Source organism: Engystomops pustulosus, chromosome 4 (genome assembly GCF_040894005.1).
Source record: "Engystomops pustulosus chromosome 4, aEngPut4.maternal, whole genome shotgun sequence".
Taxonomy (NCBI): domain Eukaryota; kingdom Metazoa; phylum Chordata; class Amphibia; order Anura; family Leptodactylidae; genus Engystomops; species Engystomops pustulosus.
Genome location: NC_092414.1, coordinates 106,217,456 through 106,234,374, shown reverse-complemented (window position 1 = coordinate 106,234,374; position 16,919 = coordinate 106,217,456). Strand labels below are relative to the sequence as shown.

Here is a 16,919-nt window from a genome sequence, read left to right as displayed (position 1 = left end):
CAAACTCCACCTGTTCACACCTTAGACCAGGTCTGAACTGGCAGAGATTTTTCCTATAGTTTCTGATGGAGACTATAGCAAATCCATCGGGCCGGGGACCTCCCACCTGCCCCGCGCCCAACTAGCCCAAAGTGGTGTGTGTGTGTGTGTGTGTGTTGGAGAAGCCAGGAAACTAATGGGGATGGGGAGATTCATGCGTATTCTTCGCCGGAAAATGGGCAAGGGAGGCATAATGAATCTCTACCATCATCTCAAGTTGGATAAACCATCCAGTGATGCTTTATCTAACTTGGGACAATGGGGGAGACTCATTACGAGTTTAACAAAAACTCAAAACACAGGTGTGAAATGAGGCTAATTTTTATCTCGCTATTGGCATTACTTTCCAGGTTTTCCAGGTTTATGTTATTTATCATCCCTTTATAGGCTTTTTTCTCTAATGTTAATCCTGTGCAGGAGGCGACAGTAATCAGGTGATCAGTGAGGGTCATTTTGTCAGATGCCATCAATCTGATATTAAGTACCCCATGAATGGTCATCAATAGAGATTGGCGAATCGATTCTAATGATTCTAACTTCGGTTAGAATTTCAGGAAAAATTCGATTTGTCACGAAGCCGAAGTTTATGCTGATTCGCGGGAACGAAGTTGTTTTTTTCCCCTCATGTTTCTGCTAAATGGGCGCGAGAACAACCTGTTACATGGGGCAGAGAACTCTGGGAAGGAGAAAGGAACACCCCCGATGACATCTGCAGACCTGTAAGCCAATCAGCGACCGGCAGGCTTATGTGATGTCACACAGCCCTATAAAACCCAGCCATTTTCTATCTCAGCACTTCACACTTCATGTTGTAGCGTCCAGCTGCTGCTATTGTGCTGTGTGATTCTTGCTGCAATCGCTGTTCTCTAAGGGGGATCTGTATACCCCAAATAGCAGTTTGATTTAGTGACAAAATCGAATAGGAAGGAATCTGTTTGACTTTCATGCATCTGCAGTAGCGATTGGTGGACCAATCCCTGGTTGTTCTTTAAAGGGGGATCTGTATACCCCAAATAGCAGTTCTATTTAGTGCCAAAATCAAATAGGAAGAAATCTGTTTGCCTTTCAGTAGCAATTAGTGGACCAATCCCTGGTTGTTCTCTAATGGGGATCTGTATACCCCAAATAGCAGTTCTATTTAGTGACAAAATCGAATAGGAAGAAATCTGTTTGACATTCATGCATCTGCAGTAGTGAGCTGTCAGTTGTGGGTTATCTGTATAACGCACATTGCCATACCTTTTGGGAGCTCTAGCTTACAGCCATATTTATGTGTGAAATCCACATTGTTTATACAGTGATTTTCACTGAAATTCAGTTGTGGGGTATCTGTATAACGCACATTGCCAGGGCCGGTTCTAGACAAAGTGGGGCCCTGGGCAAAACTAAAAGTGGGGCCCCAAAATAAAACTGTTTTATGACCAGTCAAAGTCAGCAAGAGGCTCCCTTTAGTATGGTAAAACATACTGTAATATGGGAGAATTTTATAGGAGATAGATAGCTGATAGGGAGATTGATGGGCAGCACGGTGGCTCAGTGGTTAGCACTACAGCCTTGCAGCGCTGGTCAACATCTGCAAAGAGTTTGTATGTTCTCTCTGTGTCTGCGTGGGTTTCCTCCGGGTCCTCCGGTTTCCTCCCACACTCCAAAAAATTACTGGTAGGCTGATTAGACTTGTGAGGCCCATTGGGAAGAGGGACCGATATTTTCTGAAAGCAGACACTTGCCCCATTTTCAAAATAGCATCAAAGATTTTATAGACATAGGCGCCTTCATGCAACTTTGATTCGAAATGAAACATTTTACAAAAAAATACTTAAAATTTGACTTTGATGGCAAAATATGTGCTCCAAACAGAAACTATTTACCTTCACATCTCCTAAATGTAATAGATGGACAAGTGTAGAGTTCACAAATGTCCCATATTGATATGTTCACATAAATAAATCATCATAATATCACTAACACTGTAATAACTAGATATCTGCTTTTCAGCTAGAAAATTCACACAAATCTATCATTGTATGTTCCGTACACAATGGTCACCCAAATAAATAACTATATATCCATAAACCAAGCTAATGAGATAATAAAGTCACTTTTAGATGTGCGCCAGTGTATTATCCGCACAATAACAGAACCCTCCGCGCATAAGAATGAGAGTGAAAACGTCATAACATGGGTGTAAATAATGGATGATGGTGTGAAATAAAAACTTTATTCCATAACATGTGTGTGTTTTTGGTGTTACATATAACTTTATGGACATGTTCTGGGTTTGAATGTTCATTGTATCAGTCAATTTTCCCAACAACAAAAAACTATCACAAAATAAAAGGGAATAAGAGAGAAAGTGTGTTCTTAGATAGAGAAGGGTTAAAAACATGAACATTAGTTGATATTATTCCTTCTCAAAATGTAGTAACATATAAAGTGAATATTTCCATTATCTGGGAGGTGCAGCAGCTCCTGTGTGCAGCAAATTCTCCCTGCAGACTGATGTCTAAGAATCTGGAGGGGGGGACACTTCAGGGGGCTGTATCTCTGGCTCTGTGACACATAGAACCTCACTTCTTTTTTTCCTATGAAAGAAGAGAGTCTCCTCTTTTATATGCATCTAAATTTGTGTTTCTGCCGTTGGGAGTGATTTTTATATATAAAAATGGCACCTGATATTCTCACTTTAAACCTGAATATCTCTGGATCCATGGCACCTAGAAACAAAATTCAAGATTCATTTGAAAGAAGAGATTCTCCCCTGGGCAATTGCCACCTTTGCCTACACATAGCGCCGGCCCTGCACATTGCAATACCTTTTGGGGGCTCTAGTTTATAGCCAGGTTTACGTGTCAAATCCACATAGTTTATAGAGTGATTTTCACTGAAATTACATTATCAGTTGTGGGGCATCTGTATGACGCACATTGCAATACCTTTTGCGTGTCATACTAAAACACAGCATTGTTTGAAGACCAAACCACGCTCCCTATGCATATTTAAGCATGGCACAACGTTCTACAACACCCTACAGGCTCTCTGCAGCCAGGAAATGCCTGTTTTTTAACGTGATTCGTTTTGATTCGATTTGGGTCAAATCGATTTTTTTCTAAAAATTCGGCGAATCGGTACGAAACGAATTTTAACAAATTCACCCATCTCTAGTCATCAATACAACCTGGAATCTGGAAATCCCCATTAAGTTCAATTTTTTGTTATAGGTTTCCCATTTATCAGGTTTTTAGTATTTGTATTGTACCGCAGGAGCCCCTTTTGATTGATTTGTAATATAGTTGTGTAACCATAAATAACTCTGTAGGTTGGCTATAGCTGCATTTTTGAAGAATGTGCTTTGATATCTATTAATTTCTTTCTATTTATCTATTTGCAAGTTTAGTAACAGAAAAGAATTATGCAAAGTGATAACAAGTTAGGTCAGCAAATAACAGACTTAATAAGTTTGTAATCACTAGAGATGGAATTAGTTTAGAATTTCAGGAAAACTTCGGTTTTGCACGAATCAGAAGTTTATGGTGATTCGTGGGAACAATTTTTTTTCCCCCTTTATTAGCAAAATGCTAAATATTAGTAAGCACAATGTGTTACATGGGACAGAGAACTCTGGGAAGAAGAAATGAACACCCTCGTTCACATGTGCAGACATGTAAGCCAATCAGCGACCGGCCGGCTTATGTGATGTTACAGTCCTATAAAAACAGACGGCCATTTGCAATCCTGTCATTTCACACTGCGTGTGCTGTCTGTAGAGTCTAGCTGCTTGTACTCAGTAGTTGCTGGAGTGATTTTTTCTCAAAGTCCAGGGTGTCAGTTTTTGAGGTTCTGTATTCCCCAAATTTCAATTCTTTTTTCTTGCTATAGTAGATATCAAGAAATCTGTGTCAATTCCACATAGTTGGTGGAGTGATTTTTTCTCAAAGTCCAGGATGTCAGTTTTTGGGGTTCTGTATGCCCGAATTTCAATTCTTTTTTGTTGCTAAAGTAGACATCAAGAAATCTGTGCCAAATCCACATAGTTGGTGGAGTGATTTTTTTCTCAAAGTCCAGGGTGTCAGTTTTTGGGGTACTGTATTCCCCAAATTTCAATTCTTTTTTGTTGCTAAAGTTGATATCAAGAAATCTGTGTCAAATCAACATAGTGCACTCTTTGACGTTATAGTGGGATATTGGCACTCAGCTCAGTCCTTTTGAGGACTTTCCGTTCCCGCTTCACTTATTTGGTGAAGTTGGCCCCTGTAAGTGCCCATGGAATTGAAGAGTAAAGCGATTCTAAGAGCGATGGCTGTCATGTGCGTGTCATACTAAAACACAGCATTGTTTGTAGACCAAACCATGCTCCCTATGCATATTTAAGCATGGCACAACATTCTACAACACCCTACAGGCTCTCTGCAGCCAGGAAATACTTGTTTTTTTAATGTGATTCGCCATGATTCGATTTGGGTCGAATCAAATTTTGTCCAAAAATTTGACGAACTTGGCAAATCTAATTTTTTTTAAAATTCGCCCATCTCTAGTAATCACATATCTGGGAGCAATTTATTACAGCTACCAAATTTCTCATAAGCTACAGTAGGTGGGGCTTAATATTATCTTAGACTAGGTATAACTAACAACTTAACAGGCTGTGTAGAATTTTCTACAGTGCCTCTTTAGCAGTTGCATTTACCATTATTTCTATGTTTTGTAAAAGAAAACTTGTACACAATAAAATCACCGGAGCAGATAAACAGCACAATAAAAACTTTGAGTTAAAACTTGCCATGTCTTGAGAAATAGAAGATCGAGATAAAGATTATGCACCCTTGTCTTCATTGTAATAATACTCGGCTACTGTAGCCTTGATGTTCCACTCTGCCAATATACTGACTACTCCCATCTCCAAGTAGTTTCATAGAACAGAGACAGAATTGGGAGACTTGTCAATGATTGATCACAATGCTTGCCAAACACTTTAGCAAATTCTTGGTTACGGAATACTGTAAATCTAAGCTTTCTTGATGCAGCCAGATTAGTATATGAGTATATTCATTAGCTGTGCCTCTATGTGTATATACTTTGTTACCTGTGTTCTAGTTTAATGATGCATGTGCTCTATGATAATGCCAGCACATTTCTGTGTGTGTTTGTTTATGGACTGTCTTCTATGAGATGAGGTGATAACCCTATGCTTTCATAAAGCTTCTTTGATAATTTTTAATTTTTCCTCTACTGTAGTTGTTTTAAGGATAAATAATGTCATAATGATTTCACTAAGGTATGTCTATTTTACAGCAGCCTGCTGTATAAATAAGTGTTTTTTAACAGCCATTGTTTTCTTTTTAAATGAATTGGTTTCATGGCTTTAGATCGATTTTTGATTCTTATAACCTATGTGGAGGAAAGGTCATTCATATCGGATTTGTGGGGGTTTAACAACTGCTGTTCCAGCACCACAACATATACAAGGAATGGAGCTGGAAGAAGTAGCTCCCTCCATTGTATTAACAGAAGCTGCCTTCTCTGTCTCCAGGTCGTCCATCATGATGTCAATCTATGTATCTTACTCCTCACAGCCTCTCCAAACTGACAGCGACAAGGAAAGGTGAGGAAGCAGGATGACTCATAATCTTCTGCTGCAGCTCCTCCTATTAAGAAGAGCTCAGAGATGTAAAGAAAGAAGTATGGAGGGTCTGCACACAGTAAAAAGTAGCAAGACTGCATCAGTTGATGAACATTAAGGGGGATTCCACAATGCAGTAAAGGCACATGGGCAACCTATGTAAAAGAGTGGTCAACCTCTTTAAGACTCAGGTTTCTTGAGTACTAAAGAAGCAGCAACAAGTAATCAATTGAACTGATGGAAGCAGTGAGATGAAGCAACAGAGGAGTAACAGCTATGCCGTTGTTTGTGCGGTGGTTGCTGCATGATGACCAGGATCCATTGGAGGCCTACACCACCATAGGCGACACTCCATTTACAACTGCCAACCTTATACCAGGTCACGAACCAGGGCTGCTTGGAGAGTCAAACCCCCACCAGGTCTACCTGCACCGCATGGATTGCCAGTCCTTGTCAGGAAAACACTGCACAAATGTCTTTGTGGCATTCAGTACCTTAACAGCTTAAAGCACTGGTACACAGCTCCCCGGAGCAACGCAAGTGCCCCATCGCCAGTAGTCACAAAGCAACACTGCTAACTGCACTGGTACACTAACCAGTATGTAATCCTGGCGTGTGTTGAATGTCTACTATTTTCTATGTACTGAACATGGATGCAATAGAACATGTTTTGTTTTAAATCTGTATTGTATTGCAACACTGAATTGTCTGCAACTATGTATTTATATCTTTTAACTAAGTACGCAACTGTAAACTAAGCTTACCTCCAAGAGTGCATTCACATTAACGCTATAGCTGGACAAACATATGGCAGGTGTGCTGGAGAGGAGGAGGGATGAGCCCTGCTCGCCAATCCCTCTCCATAGGAAAAAGCGCCACATGGCTGCAAATACAGGGAAAGATAGAGCATGTAAAAAACCCTGCAAGAGAAAGCATACGGGGGGCACTGCACTTACACAACTGTAGTTCGTTGATGGCAAAGCTGCACTTTGCATAAACCATTGCAGGGGTACCTGTCAATATAGGTGCTGGGGTGGTGCTCTGGCTCAAAAAAAAAGATCAGTGGGGATAACAATAAATGTTCATGAGAAGGAAAAAGGCTGGCACGCACCCAGTTAAAAAATCCAAGGATTTATTCCATCGTGGTTAAAATAACATAGTTGCAGGAGGGAAGAACAAACACTGCAGGAGCCCACAGAAGTCGACGGTCCGTTTCGCGCTACCAAAGCGCTTAATCCATGTTCTATCGTTTCCCCGTGTATGGTGCTATAGCTGTCTATGATGACGTATTAGAACGATTAGGAGTTCAATAAAGTTGTATCGTATCGTGTGCATTTGTATATATACTGTATGTACGTGTGTATATGTATATGCTATATGAGTGTATATGCTGTGTATATACTTTAAGTAGTAATGTGTGTTTCTGTGGTTTTCTTTCTATGCAGCAGTGCAGCTGATATTTACAAGGTAGTTGTGGCTAGGACTATTTGGCTTGAGATATATAGATTATAATCGCTGTGGGTTAACTGCTGTAAACCTAATTTGTAGCGATTTTGATTTAATTGGATTAAAAGAAATCTTATCCACATGCTACATTAAAAACCTGCAGGATGAAGTGATTAACCCCTTGCCCCACCAGGACATACAGGAACATCATGGCGCCACAAGGGGTGTATGAAGAGGGCTCAAGGCCTAAACCTTCTTCATACAGACTGGGTGTTTACTGCATATTGCAGCAAAAACCAACAGCAACATTAGTACTGATCGCCAGTGGCACATTGTAGCAGATCTTGTGAATAAAGGCTATTTACTGCTATACTGTAGTATACATCTCTATAAACCGATATTTGAAAAAGTTATTGGCCTCAGAACATGGCAAAATGAAGATGGTGGTTTTTTTTGTATAAAAGTTTTTCATTTTTTAAATTTACAAAAGACTAATCAAACCTATATAAATTTGTAATCTCTGTGAATGTACTGATCAAAAGAATAAAGAAGTGTTATTTGTAATGCTTAATGAAAGTTGTAGGCTATCACCCCTATCACTGTGCCAGCCAGGCCAGCAGCTACCCTAACATGTAAGCAGGAGAAGAAATAGAATAGTAATGTCTACCACATTCAGTGGCGGGGTCCCCACCAGATTTTGCACCCAGGAGCCTCCACCAACCTTAATCCGGGTGGACTTGCACTATAAACGTCCCGCACAAAAATTGGAACAGGATGGTAATGGATCCATTAAAATGGACACATTGACACCAATGAACACGATAATGGAGCTTTTAATCGTACATTATTATTTTTGTGATGGAAGTTAATAGTGGAATTCCAAACACATATGTGATCTGGCCGTAACTACCGCAATCATCATTGATCTTGGCAGTTAAGAGGTTAAACTCCCCTGCATGGATGGTAGATGCAGTAGGATCTAGGCTGGGTGATACAGCTGGCTTGATTATGCTGTTCGTGTGGATACACTGGCAAATCTGTGATCACCAGGATGTGCCTATTCATCCTTGGGGTGTGATCTGTCCCCCAAATGGGGTGGAAATACACTGCACATCCTTGAATGTTAAGGGGTTAAAGTGCACGCATAGTTTATTGATTTTACACACTGGATGTTATGGTTAACTAAAATTCTAAATGTTTCCTAAAAATTCCAATATGGAATAATATCACCAAGAATCCATCACATGTCCTCTAAAATACAGTAGAAGAAAGGACAGCGTACAATGAAGGCAGTGAGGCTTTAGAGCCACCTAGTGGGGGCATTTGGGACTGCAGCATCAAGCTTTTAAATCATTTTTATATTACGATACTATTTTTCAAAGTGAGATACAAAAAAGCTAATATGCAAGGTTCACATACTCCACACAATCTGCTGCAGTAAACTATAACACATTTGTAGCTGGTAAACTATCAATTCAGTGCACTGTAAATGTCATATATAAATACATGTGTAAATTGTTCTCTGTCCTTAAGCTGAAAAAGTTTGCTATGATGCTGCAGAGTCATTTCAGGACATATTGTCAATATACTCAATGTTAAACACTTAACACCATATGCTATGGTAGGGGGGGGGGGTGACTGACCTCTAGTAAACCAAAAAAACATGTATCATTTGATGTTCTCTTTGCGGTAATTACCTCTATGGGAGCAAAAGGTTTCTCTGGCCCAGTCTGAAGCAATGCCATGGAGTGAATAAAGGCATGTAGGGGTGATAGCGATGTGATCACAACAAATGTCCTGATGACTGGAATGTCTTGAAATGGAAGGTGATCATGTGGCTGATAGGGTCTTGCATTTCTGAAATAAAGGGGATTACATCCAAACCATCAGTTATCTTTATCGAAAGAGACTGTCTAGTCACAGACATATACAGTATCTACTATACTATCATACTATACAATAATGAAAGGACGGAAGAACTCCCTCTTTGGATTCTATCATTTTACTTCTCATGACATAATACAAAAATGTCTTCTCCTCAGAAGCTCCAGAACATTAGAAAAATACAACCTCAGGTCATCAACAAAGCACAACAGATGCTATTAAATTATGGCAAAATGGGAAGCCGTATGTAAAAAATAAGGAAATGTGAACCATAAGCTTCTTTATCAGCAATCACCATTTTCTGAAAGATTTTATCAATGTCTTACATTGTTCCGGAGGAATTCTGGCTGATTCTCCTTCCTTTTTCATTGGTTTATTGAAGTTTGTGGCATCTTTTATGGAAAGCCATCTCATGGTCCCACAATTGGTTTGGGATCTGACTGGATTAAGCTATATGACATGGATGGATAATTCTTTCCTTTTTCAGCCAATCTGTTGTAGATGGGCTTGGGATCATTGTTCTATTGCATTACTCAGATTAAAACAAGATTTAGCTATTGTACATTTGGCCTTACATTTAACTGTACAATTCTTTGCTATAAAGAGGAGTTTAATAACAGCTTAAAGGGGTATTCCCATTCCCGCAAATTAATGTTATTGCTTGTGTTATAAAAAGTTATACAATTTTCCAATATACTTTCTGAATCAATTCCCTACAGTTTTCTAGATCTCTGCTTGCTGTCATTCTTCAGAAAGCTTCTATGTTCACTTCCAGTGGACAGAAATCTGACCATGGTCACATGGGTGCACCTGTGTGACCTTGGTCAGATTTCTATCCACATGAAGTAAACATAGAAGCTTTCCAAAGAATAACAGCAAGCAGAGATCTAGAAATGGATGAGGAATTGATACAGAAATTATATTGGAAAATTGTATATTTTTTTAATAATACAAACAATAACATTAATGTGGGAATACCTCTTTAAAAGTTAATGAGCTAATACACTCACCGGCCACTTTATTAGGTGCACCATGCTAGTAACGGGTTGGACCCCCTTTTGCCTTCAGATCTGCCTCAATTCTTCGTGGCATAGATTCAACGAGGTGCTGGAAGCATTCCTGAGAGATTTTGGTTCATATTGACATGATGGCATCACACAGTTACCGCAGATTTGTCGGCTGCACATCCATGTTGCGAATCTCCCGTTCCACCACATCCCAAAGATGCTCTATTGGATTGAGATCTGGTGACTGTGGAGGCCATTTGAGTACAGTGAACTCATTGTCATGTTCAAGAAACCAGTCTGAGATGATTCCAGCGTTATGACATGGCGCATTATCCTGCTGAAAGTTGCCATCAGATGTTGGGTACATTGTGGTCATAAAGGGATGGACATGGTCAGCAACAATACTCAGGTAGGCTGTGGTGTTGCAACGATGCTCAATTGGTACCAAGGGGCCCAAAGAGTGCCAAGAAAATATTCCCCACACCATGACACCACCACCAGCCTGAACCGTTGATACAAGGCAGGATGGATCCATGCTTTCATGTTGTTGACGCCAAATTCTGACCCTATCATCCGAATGTCGCAGCAGAAGTCGAGACTCATCAGACCAGGCAACGTTTTTCTAATCTTCTACTGTCCAATTTCGATGAGCTTGTGCAAATTGTAGCCTCAGTTTCCGGTTCTTAGCTGAAAGGAGTGGCACCCGGTGTGGTCTTCTGCTGCTGTAGCCCATCTGCCTCAAAGTTCGACGTACTGTGCATTGAGAGATGCTCTTCTGCCTACCTTGGTTGTAACGGGTGGCGATTTAAGTCACTGTTGCCTTTCTATCAGCTCGAACCAGTCTGCCCATTCTCCTCTGACCTCAGGCAGCAACAAGGCATTTCCGCCCACAGAACTGCCGCTCACTGGATGTTTTTTCTTTTTCTCACCATTCTCTGTAAACCCTAGAGATGGTTGTGCGTGAAAATCCCAGTAGATCAGCAGTTTCTGAAATACACAGACCAGCCCTTCTGGCACCAACAACCATGCCACGTTCAAAGGCACTCAAATCACCTTTCTTCCCCATACTGATGCTCGGTTTGAACTGCAGGAGATTGTCTTGACCATGTCTACATGCCTAAATGCACTGAGTTGCCGCCATGTGATTGGCTGATTAGAAATTAAGTGTTAACGAGCAGTTGGACAGGTGTACCTAATAAAGTGGCCGGTGAGTGTATGTCCACTATGGGAAGATTGTCAGCAGTGCTGACTTGGGACCTCATCATTGGTGCACACGTTTGCAGTACATTTCCAGTACATATTTGCAGTGGGTTGCTAGGTAGTGTTCATATAACTTAATTTGACAGTCTCCTGGTTTTTCCAGGCTTGCAAACAAGAAGAAAACACACTGGCCTAGTCTTCAGCCATACGGCTCAGACTTGGGTGAAATACTGTTGACAAACTGCCAAAACATCCAAACTTTGTGGCTTAAAAAGTTCAAGTGTAGGTAACCTTAAAGGGGTTATCCGAGTTTAGGCATAATTTAGGGCAGTGGGCTATTTAAAAATAATAAAGGTGTACTTACCTCATCTGGCGCGGCTGATGTCCCGCGCCGCGGTGATTCTCATCTGTGCGCCGGTTTGTTTACAGAGGTGCACAGGGAGCTTCCTGACGGCCGGAAGCTCCCATCCGACACCATCTCCCAGCGCTTACAATGCTGAGAGATAGGGACGGATGGGAGGAGCCGGCCACATCGCGAACCGGAAGCTCCCTGTACGCAGCTTCTGTGCCCCTGTAAACAAAGGGGCATGGATGAAAGGGACCACGGAATTATTCGTTAATTCAGATAACCCCTTTAAAGGTGTTGTCCACTTTCAGCAAATAATTGATATGGTTTGTGTGATGAAAAGTTATACAAGTTTCCAATATACTTTCTGTATCAATTCCTCATGGATCTCTGCTTGCTGTCCTGCTGTAGAAAGCTCCATTGTTTTCTTCCACAGGATAGAAATCATTCCATGGTCATGTGATGTCACACAGGTGCACAATCCGTTAATTTCACAGAGAGTAATCAGAGCTGTGTGATAATAATGGCTCATGCACCTGCATGTCCATTACATGACCATGGACAGATCAACAGGAAGTAAACAAAGAAGCTTCCCATAGAATAAAGAAGCAGAGATCTAGAAAACAACGAGGAATTGATACAGAAAGTATCTGTATTGTAAAGCTTCATTACACAAACCACATCAATTATTTGCTGAAAGTGGACAACCCCTTTAAATGTTTGGAAATCAAACATATCAGATTCATGCAGGGGCATAACTACAAGGGCAGCAGCCAAAGCAGTTCTGCCTGGCACCAAACCTGACACACTGAAGAATGGATGCATTATACAGCTTAATATGTATATAACAGTGCACATCTTCCATATTGCACAGCTGCACTGATAAGAAATGTGGAGTGGACAGCATAACGGCAAGACTAAGGATCTCCCCCGTGTGGTCTGCATCTACTAAGCAGGATGAAATACATATGTGACCTCTGCCAACCCCTGGCATTGGAAGACTGAGGATATGCATGATTGTATATGGATCTATACATGCTGTATGTGTGTGTGTTATGCTATAGGTGTGTATATACTGTGTATCTGCTGTATGTGTGTATATGCTGTATGTGTGTGTGTATATATATTGTATGTAATTGTGTTTATATGTATATGATGTGTTAATACTATATTTTTGTATTTATGTGTATTTATGGTGTTTACATACTGTATGTCTAAGTATATGATGTATACATACTATATGTGTGTGTAGATAATTTTTATATGCTATATGTGTGGGTGTTTGATATCACCTGTGTTTTCATAGCTGTATACTTGTATGTATGTATAAAATGTATTGATTTGTTATTCAGCCTCTCAGGTTCAAAAAGAATTGTATTCCAACTTTAGGTATAAACTAGCATCTTCTCATTTCTGGTAGTATTGAGGGGGATTAAATTACAATACAGCGTCTTATAGTTCATATTTTAGGAAATTGACTAAAGGGACTGTTTCTTTCAGTGATCCATTTTTTTTCAATCAGTATGCACTACACTTGGCTTTGCTTAGTATTGAAGCTTACTGCAGTGTAAACCTATTGTCTAGTACCAGACACAGCCACGTCCAAATCTTCCACAATGGGGCAGATTTACTTACCCGGTCCATTCGCGATCCAGCGGCGTGTTCTCTACGGTGGATTTTCGTCCGGCCGGGATTCATTAAGGTAGTTCCTCCGAAGTCCACCAGGTGGCGCTGCTGCGCTGAAAAGCATCGGAACGCGCTCAAGTTCACCGGCCTATTCCTAGTGAAGGTAAGTGCAAGCTCCACTACACATTTTTTGTTTTAAATGCGGCGGTTTTTCAGAATCCGTCAGGTTTTCGTTCTGCCACGCCCCCCGATTTCCATCGCGTGTATGCCAGCGCCGATGCGCCACAATTCGATCGCGTGCGCCAAAATCCCGGGGCAATTCATGGGAAATCGGCGCAAATCGGAAATATTCGGGTAACACGTCGGGAAAACGCGAATCGGGCCCTTAGTAAATAACCCCCAATGTGTGTGTTCAGCAAAGAAGGGCATTACTTGAAGCTGATGGGCCCAGTGAAAAGTCTGTTCCAGGCCCCAGACTATAATGTATGCTTTATATTACTTATACGGGAAAGTGACGTGTCATGGGCCCCCTAAGCCTTGTGTACCCAGTTGCTCTGCACCCCCTGAACCCCCTCAGGTTATGCCCTGAAGAAGGGAGTACAGCTCAGCCCTCATGTTCACCCCATTCCTGAGGTCCTTAATGCGCCCAAATAGATAATGATGACCTAATGTAAAAATATGCCGTCAATATGAGACCAGAAAACCATTTTCATTTTATTTTATGCTTACTTTTTAACAACATTTTCATAAATCAATAGTACAAGCAAATGAACGACAATATGTTTTATAGTTCCTTTCCTCCTTATTCCTGCTAAACTGACATTTATTCTGAAATCTCTGCTTAATCCTGCTGCAAAATGCAGAAAATAGGTCATATAAAGGCCAGAAATAGTGTTACTCCTCCAGATTGTTTGTTGAAATGTTAGATATATTTTCCATTGTATAGTACACCAGCTGTAGCTAAGCGCATTGTCTGGGATAGTAAATAACTGATCTTAGCTGTAACAAAATAGAATGGGCTTCCAAAAAATATTTCATATGTATCTATCTCTCTCTCTCTCTCTCTCTGTCCTTCTGTGTATCTATCTCTGTCTCTGTGTCTCCTTCTCCCCGACTGCCTGAGTGTGTGTCTCTCTCCGACTGTCTATGTGTATCTCTGTCTCTCTCCAACTAACTGTCTGTCTCTCTCTCCAGTTGTCTCTGTGTGTTTATCTCTCATACAGTCTCTATGAGTCTCCCCCTCAGACAATCTCTGTGTGTCTCGCTGTCACAGTCTTTGTGTGTTTCTCTCTCTCACAGTCTCTCTGTGTGTCTCTCTCTGAAAGTCTGGGTCTCTCTCTACAACTGTCTCTGTGTGTCTCTCTCTGACAGTCTCTGTGTGTGTGTGTCTGTCTCTGCTAGTATGTGTCTCTCTCTCTCTGACAGTTTCTGGGCATCTCTCTCTGACAGGCTCTGGGCATCTCTCTTTGACAGTCTCTGTGCATCTCTCTCTCTGACAGTCTCTGTGTGTGTCTCTCTCTACAAGTGTCTGTGTATGTCATTCTCTTTCTCTGACAGTCTCTGTGTGTGTCTCTCTCTGACAGTCTCTGTGCATCTCTCTCTCTCTGACAGTCTCTGTGTGTGTCTCTCTATACAAGTCTCTGTGTGTCTTTCTCTCTCTCTGACAGTCTCTGTGTGTGTGTCTCTCTCTGACTGTCTTTGTGCGTGTCTCTCTCTGACTGTCTCTGTGTGTGTCGCTCTCTCTGACAGTCTCTGTGCATCTCTCTCTCTCTGACAGTCTCTGTGTGTGTCTCTCTCTACAAGTCTCTGTGTGTGTCTCTCTCTCTAACTGTCTCTGTGTGTGTCTCTCTCTGACTGTCTCTGTGTGTGTGTGTATCTCTCTGCCTGTCTCTGTGTGTCTCTCTCTGTGACAGTCTCTGTCTCTCTCAGTCTGACTGTCTCTGTGTCTCTCTCTGACTGTCTCTGTGTTTCTCTCTCAGACTTTCTCGGCATGTCTCTTTTTTTGACTGTCTCTGTGTCTCTTTCTCTATAACTCTCTGTATCTCTCTCTGAATGTCTTTGTGTGTCTCTCTCTGACAGTCTGTGTGTGTCTGTATGACAATCTCTGTGAGTCTCTCTCTAACAGTCTCTGTGTGTCTCTCTCTAACAGTCTCTGTGTCTCTCTCTGAAAGTATCTGTTCATCTCTCTTTCTGACAGTCTCTGTGTGTGTCTCTCTCTACAAGTCTCTGTGTGTGTCTCTCTCTCTTTGACAGTCTCTGTGTGTGTGTCTCTCTCTGACTGTCTCTGTATCTCTCTGTGACAGTCTATGGGGCAGATTTACTTACCCGGTCCATTCGCGATCCAGCGGCGCGTTCTCTGCGGTGGATTCTCGTCCGGCCGGGATTCATTATGGTAGTTCCTCCGACGTCCACCAGGTGGCGCTGCTGTACTGAAAAGCATCGGAACGCGCTCAAGTTCACCGGCCTATTCCTAGTGAAGGTAAGAGCAAGCTCCGCGACACATTTTTTGTTTTAAATGCGGCGGTTTTTCAGAATCCGTCAGGTTTTCGTCTGGCCACGCCCCCCGATTTCCGTCGCGTGCATGCCAGCGCCGATGTGCCACAATCCGATCGCGTGCGCCAAAATCCCGGGGCAATTCAGGGGAAATCGCCGCAAATCAGAAATATTCGGGTAACACGTCGGGAAAACGCGAATCGGGCCCTTAGTAAATAACCCCCTATGTGTCTCTCTCTCTGACAGTCTCTGTGTGTCTCTTTCTGACAATCTTTGTGTGTCTCTCTGTGACAGTCTCTGTGTGTCTCTTTCTGACAATCTTTGTGTGTCTCTCTCTGACAGTCTTTGTGTGTCTCTCTCTGACTGTCTCTGTGTGTCTCTCTCTGACTGCCTCTGTATCTCTCTCACTCTGACTGTCTCTGTGGGTCTCTCTGAGTGTCTCTTTCTTTGACTATCTCATTGTGCCTCTCTCTGACTGTATCTTTCTCTCTCCCTGACTGTCTCTATGTGTCTCTCTCCAACTCTCTCTGTCAGTCTCTGTGTGTATGGGTAGATGTACTGTATTTTCTGGACTATAAGACGCACTTTTTAGCAAGAAAAAATCTTGCTAAAAAGTCCCTGTGTCTTATAGACCGAAGGTCAGGAGGATCCAGCACTGCCAGACCCTCCTGACAGTTGTAATGGAGATCGGGTGATGCCCTGATATAGAGCTTGACCCAATCTCCCAGAGAGGAAACGCTCCGTACTGCTCTCCCCTCTCCCCTCTTTCTACAGGTACAGGACCTGCGGTGATGTCAGAATCATGTGACTGATCACATGCTTCTTACATCACCACAGGTCTGATACTGCCATGCTGCACTTGGACAGGGTGAGAAGAAGGGGAATGGGGAAAGTAAGTGTGTGTGTATGAGTGTGTGTGTGTGTGTGTGGGGGGGGGGGGTTCTGTGTGTATAGCTGGCTGAGTGTGTATCTGGATGGATGATGCAGAGCTGTGTGTGTAACTGGATGGATGATGCAGAGCTGAGTGTGTATCTGGATAGATAATGCAGAGCTGAGTGTGTAACTATGGGTGCTGCAGAGCTGTCTGTGTAAACGTATGTCTGTGTGTGCTGTGCTTTAGTACGACCAAAAGGGATATTTTAATTGGTGTAAAATATATTTTTCCTTTTTTTGGAAGCCAAAATCTGGGGTGCGTCCTATAGTAAGAAGCGTCTTATAGTCCGAAAAATACAGTATCAGAAGTGTCTGAGAGAAGATCTGT

The 16,919-nt window shown here is 41.9% G+C and overlaps 1 protein-coding gene across 1 annotated transcript in view; it reads right to left on the bottom strand.

Moving 5' to 3' along the window:
- Positions 1-16,919, bottom strand: part of CPED1 (cadherin like and PC-esterase domain containing 1) — a 244,549-nt gene that overhangs the window by 159,240 nt on the left and 68,390 nt on the right. Inside the window, exon 6 of the mRNA XM_072146984.1 lies at positions 8,800-8,959. Coding sequence (XP_072003085.1) covers positions 8,800-8,959 — 160 coding nt within the window. The remainder of the gene's footprint in view (positions 1-8,799; positions 8,960-16,919) is intronic.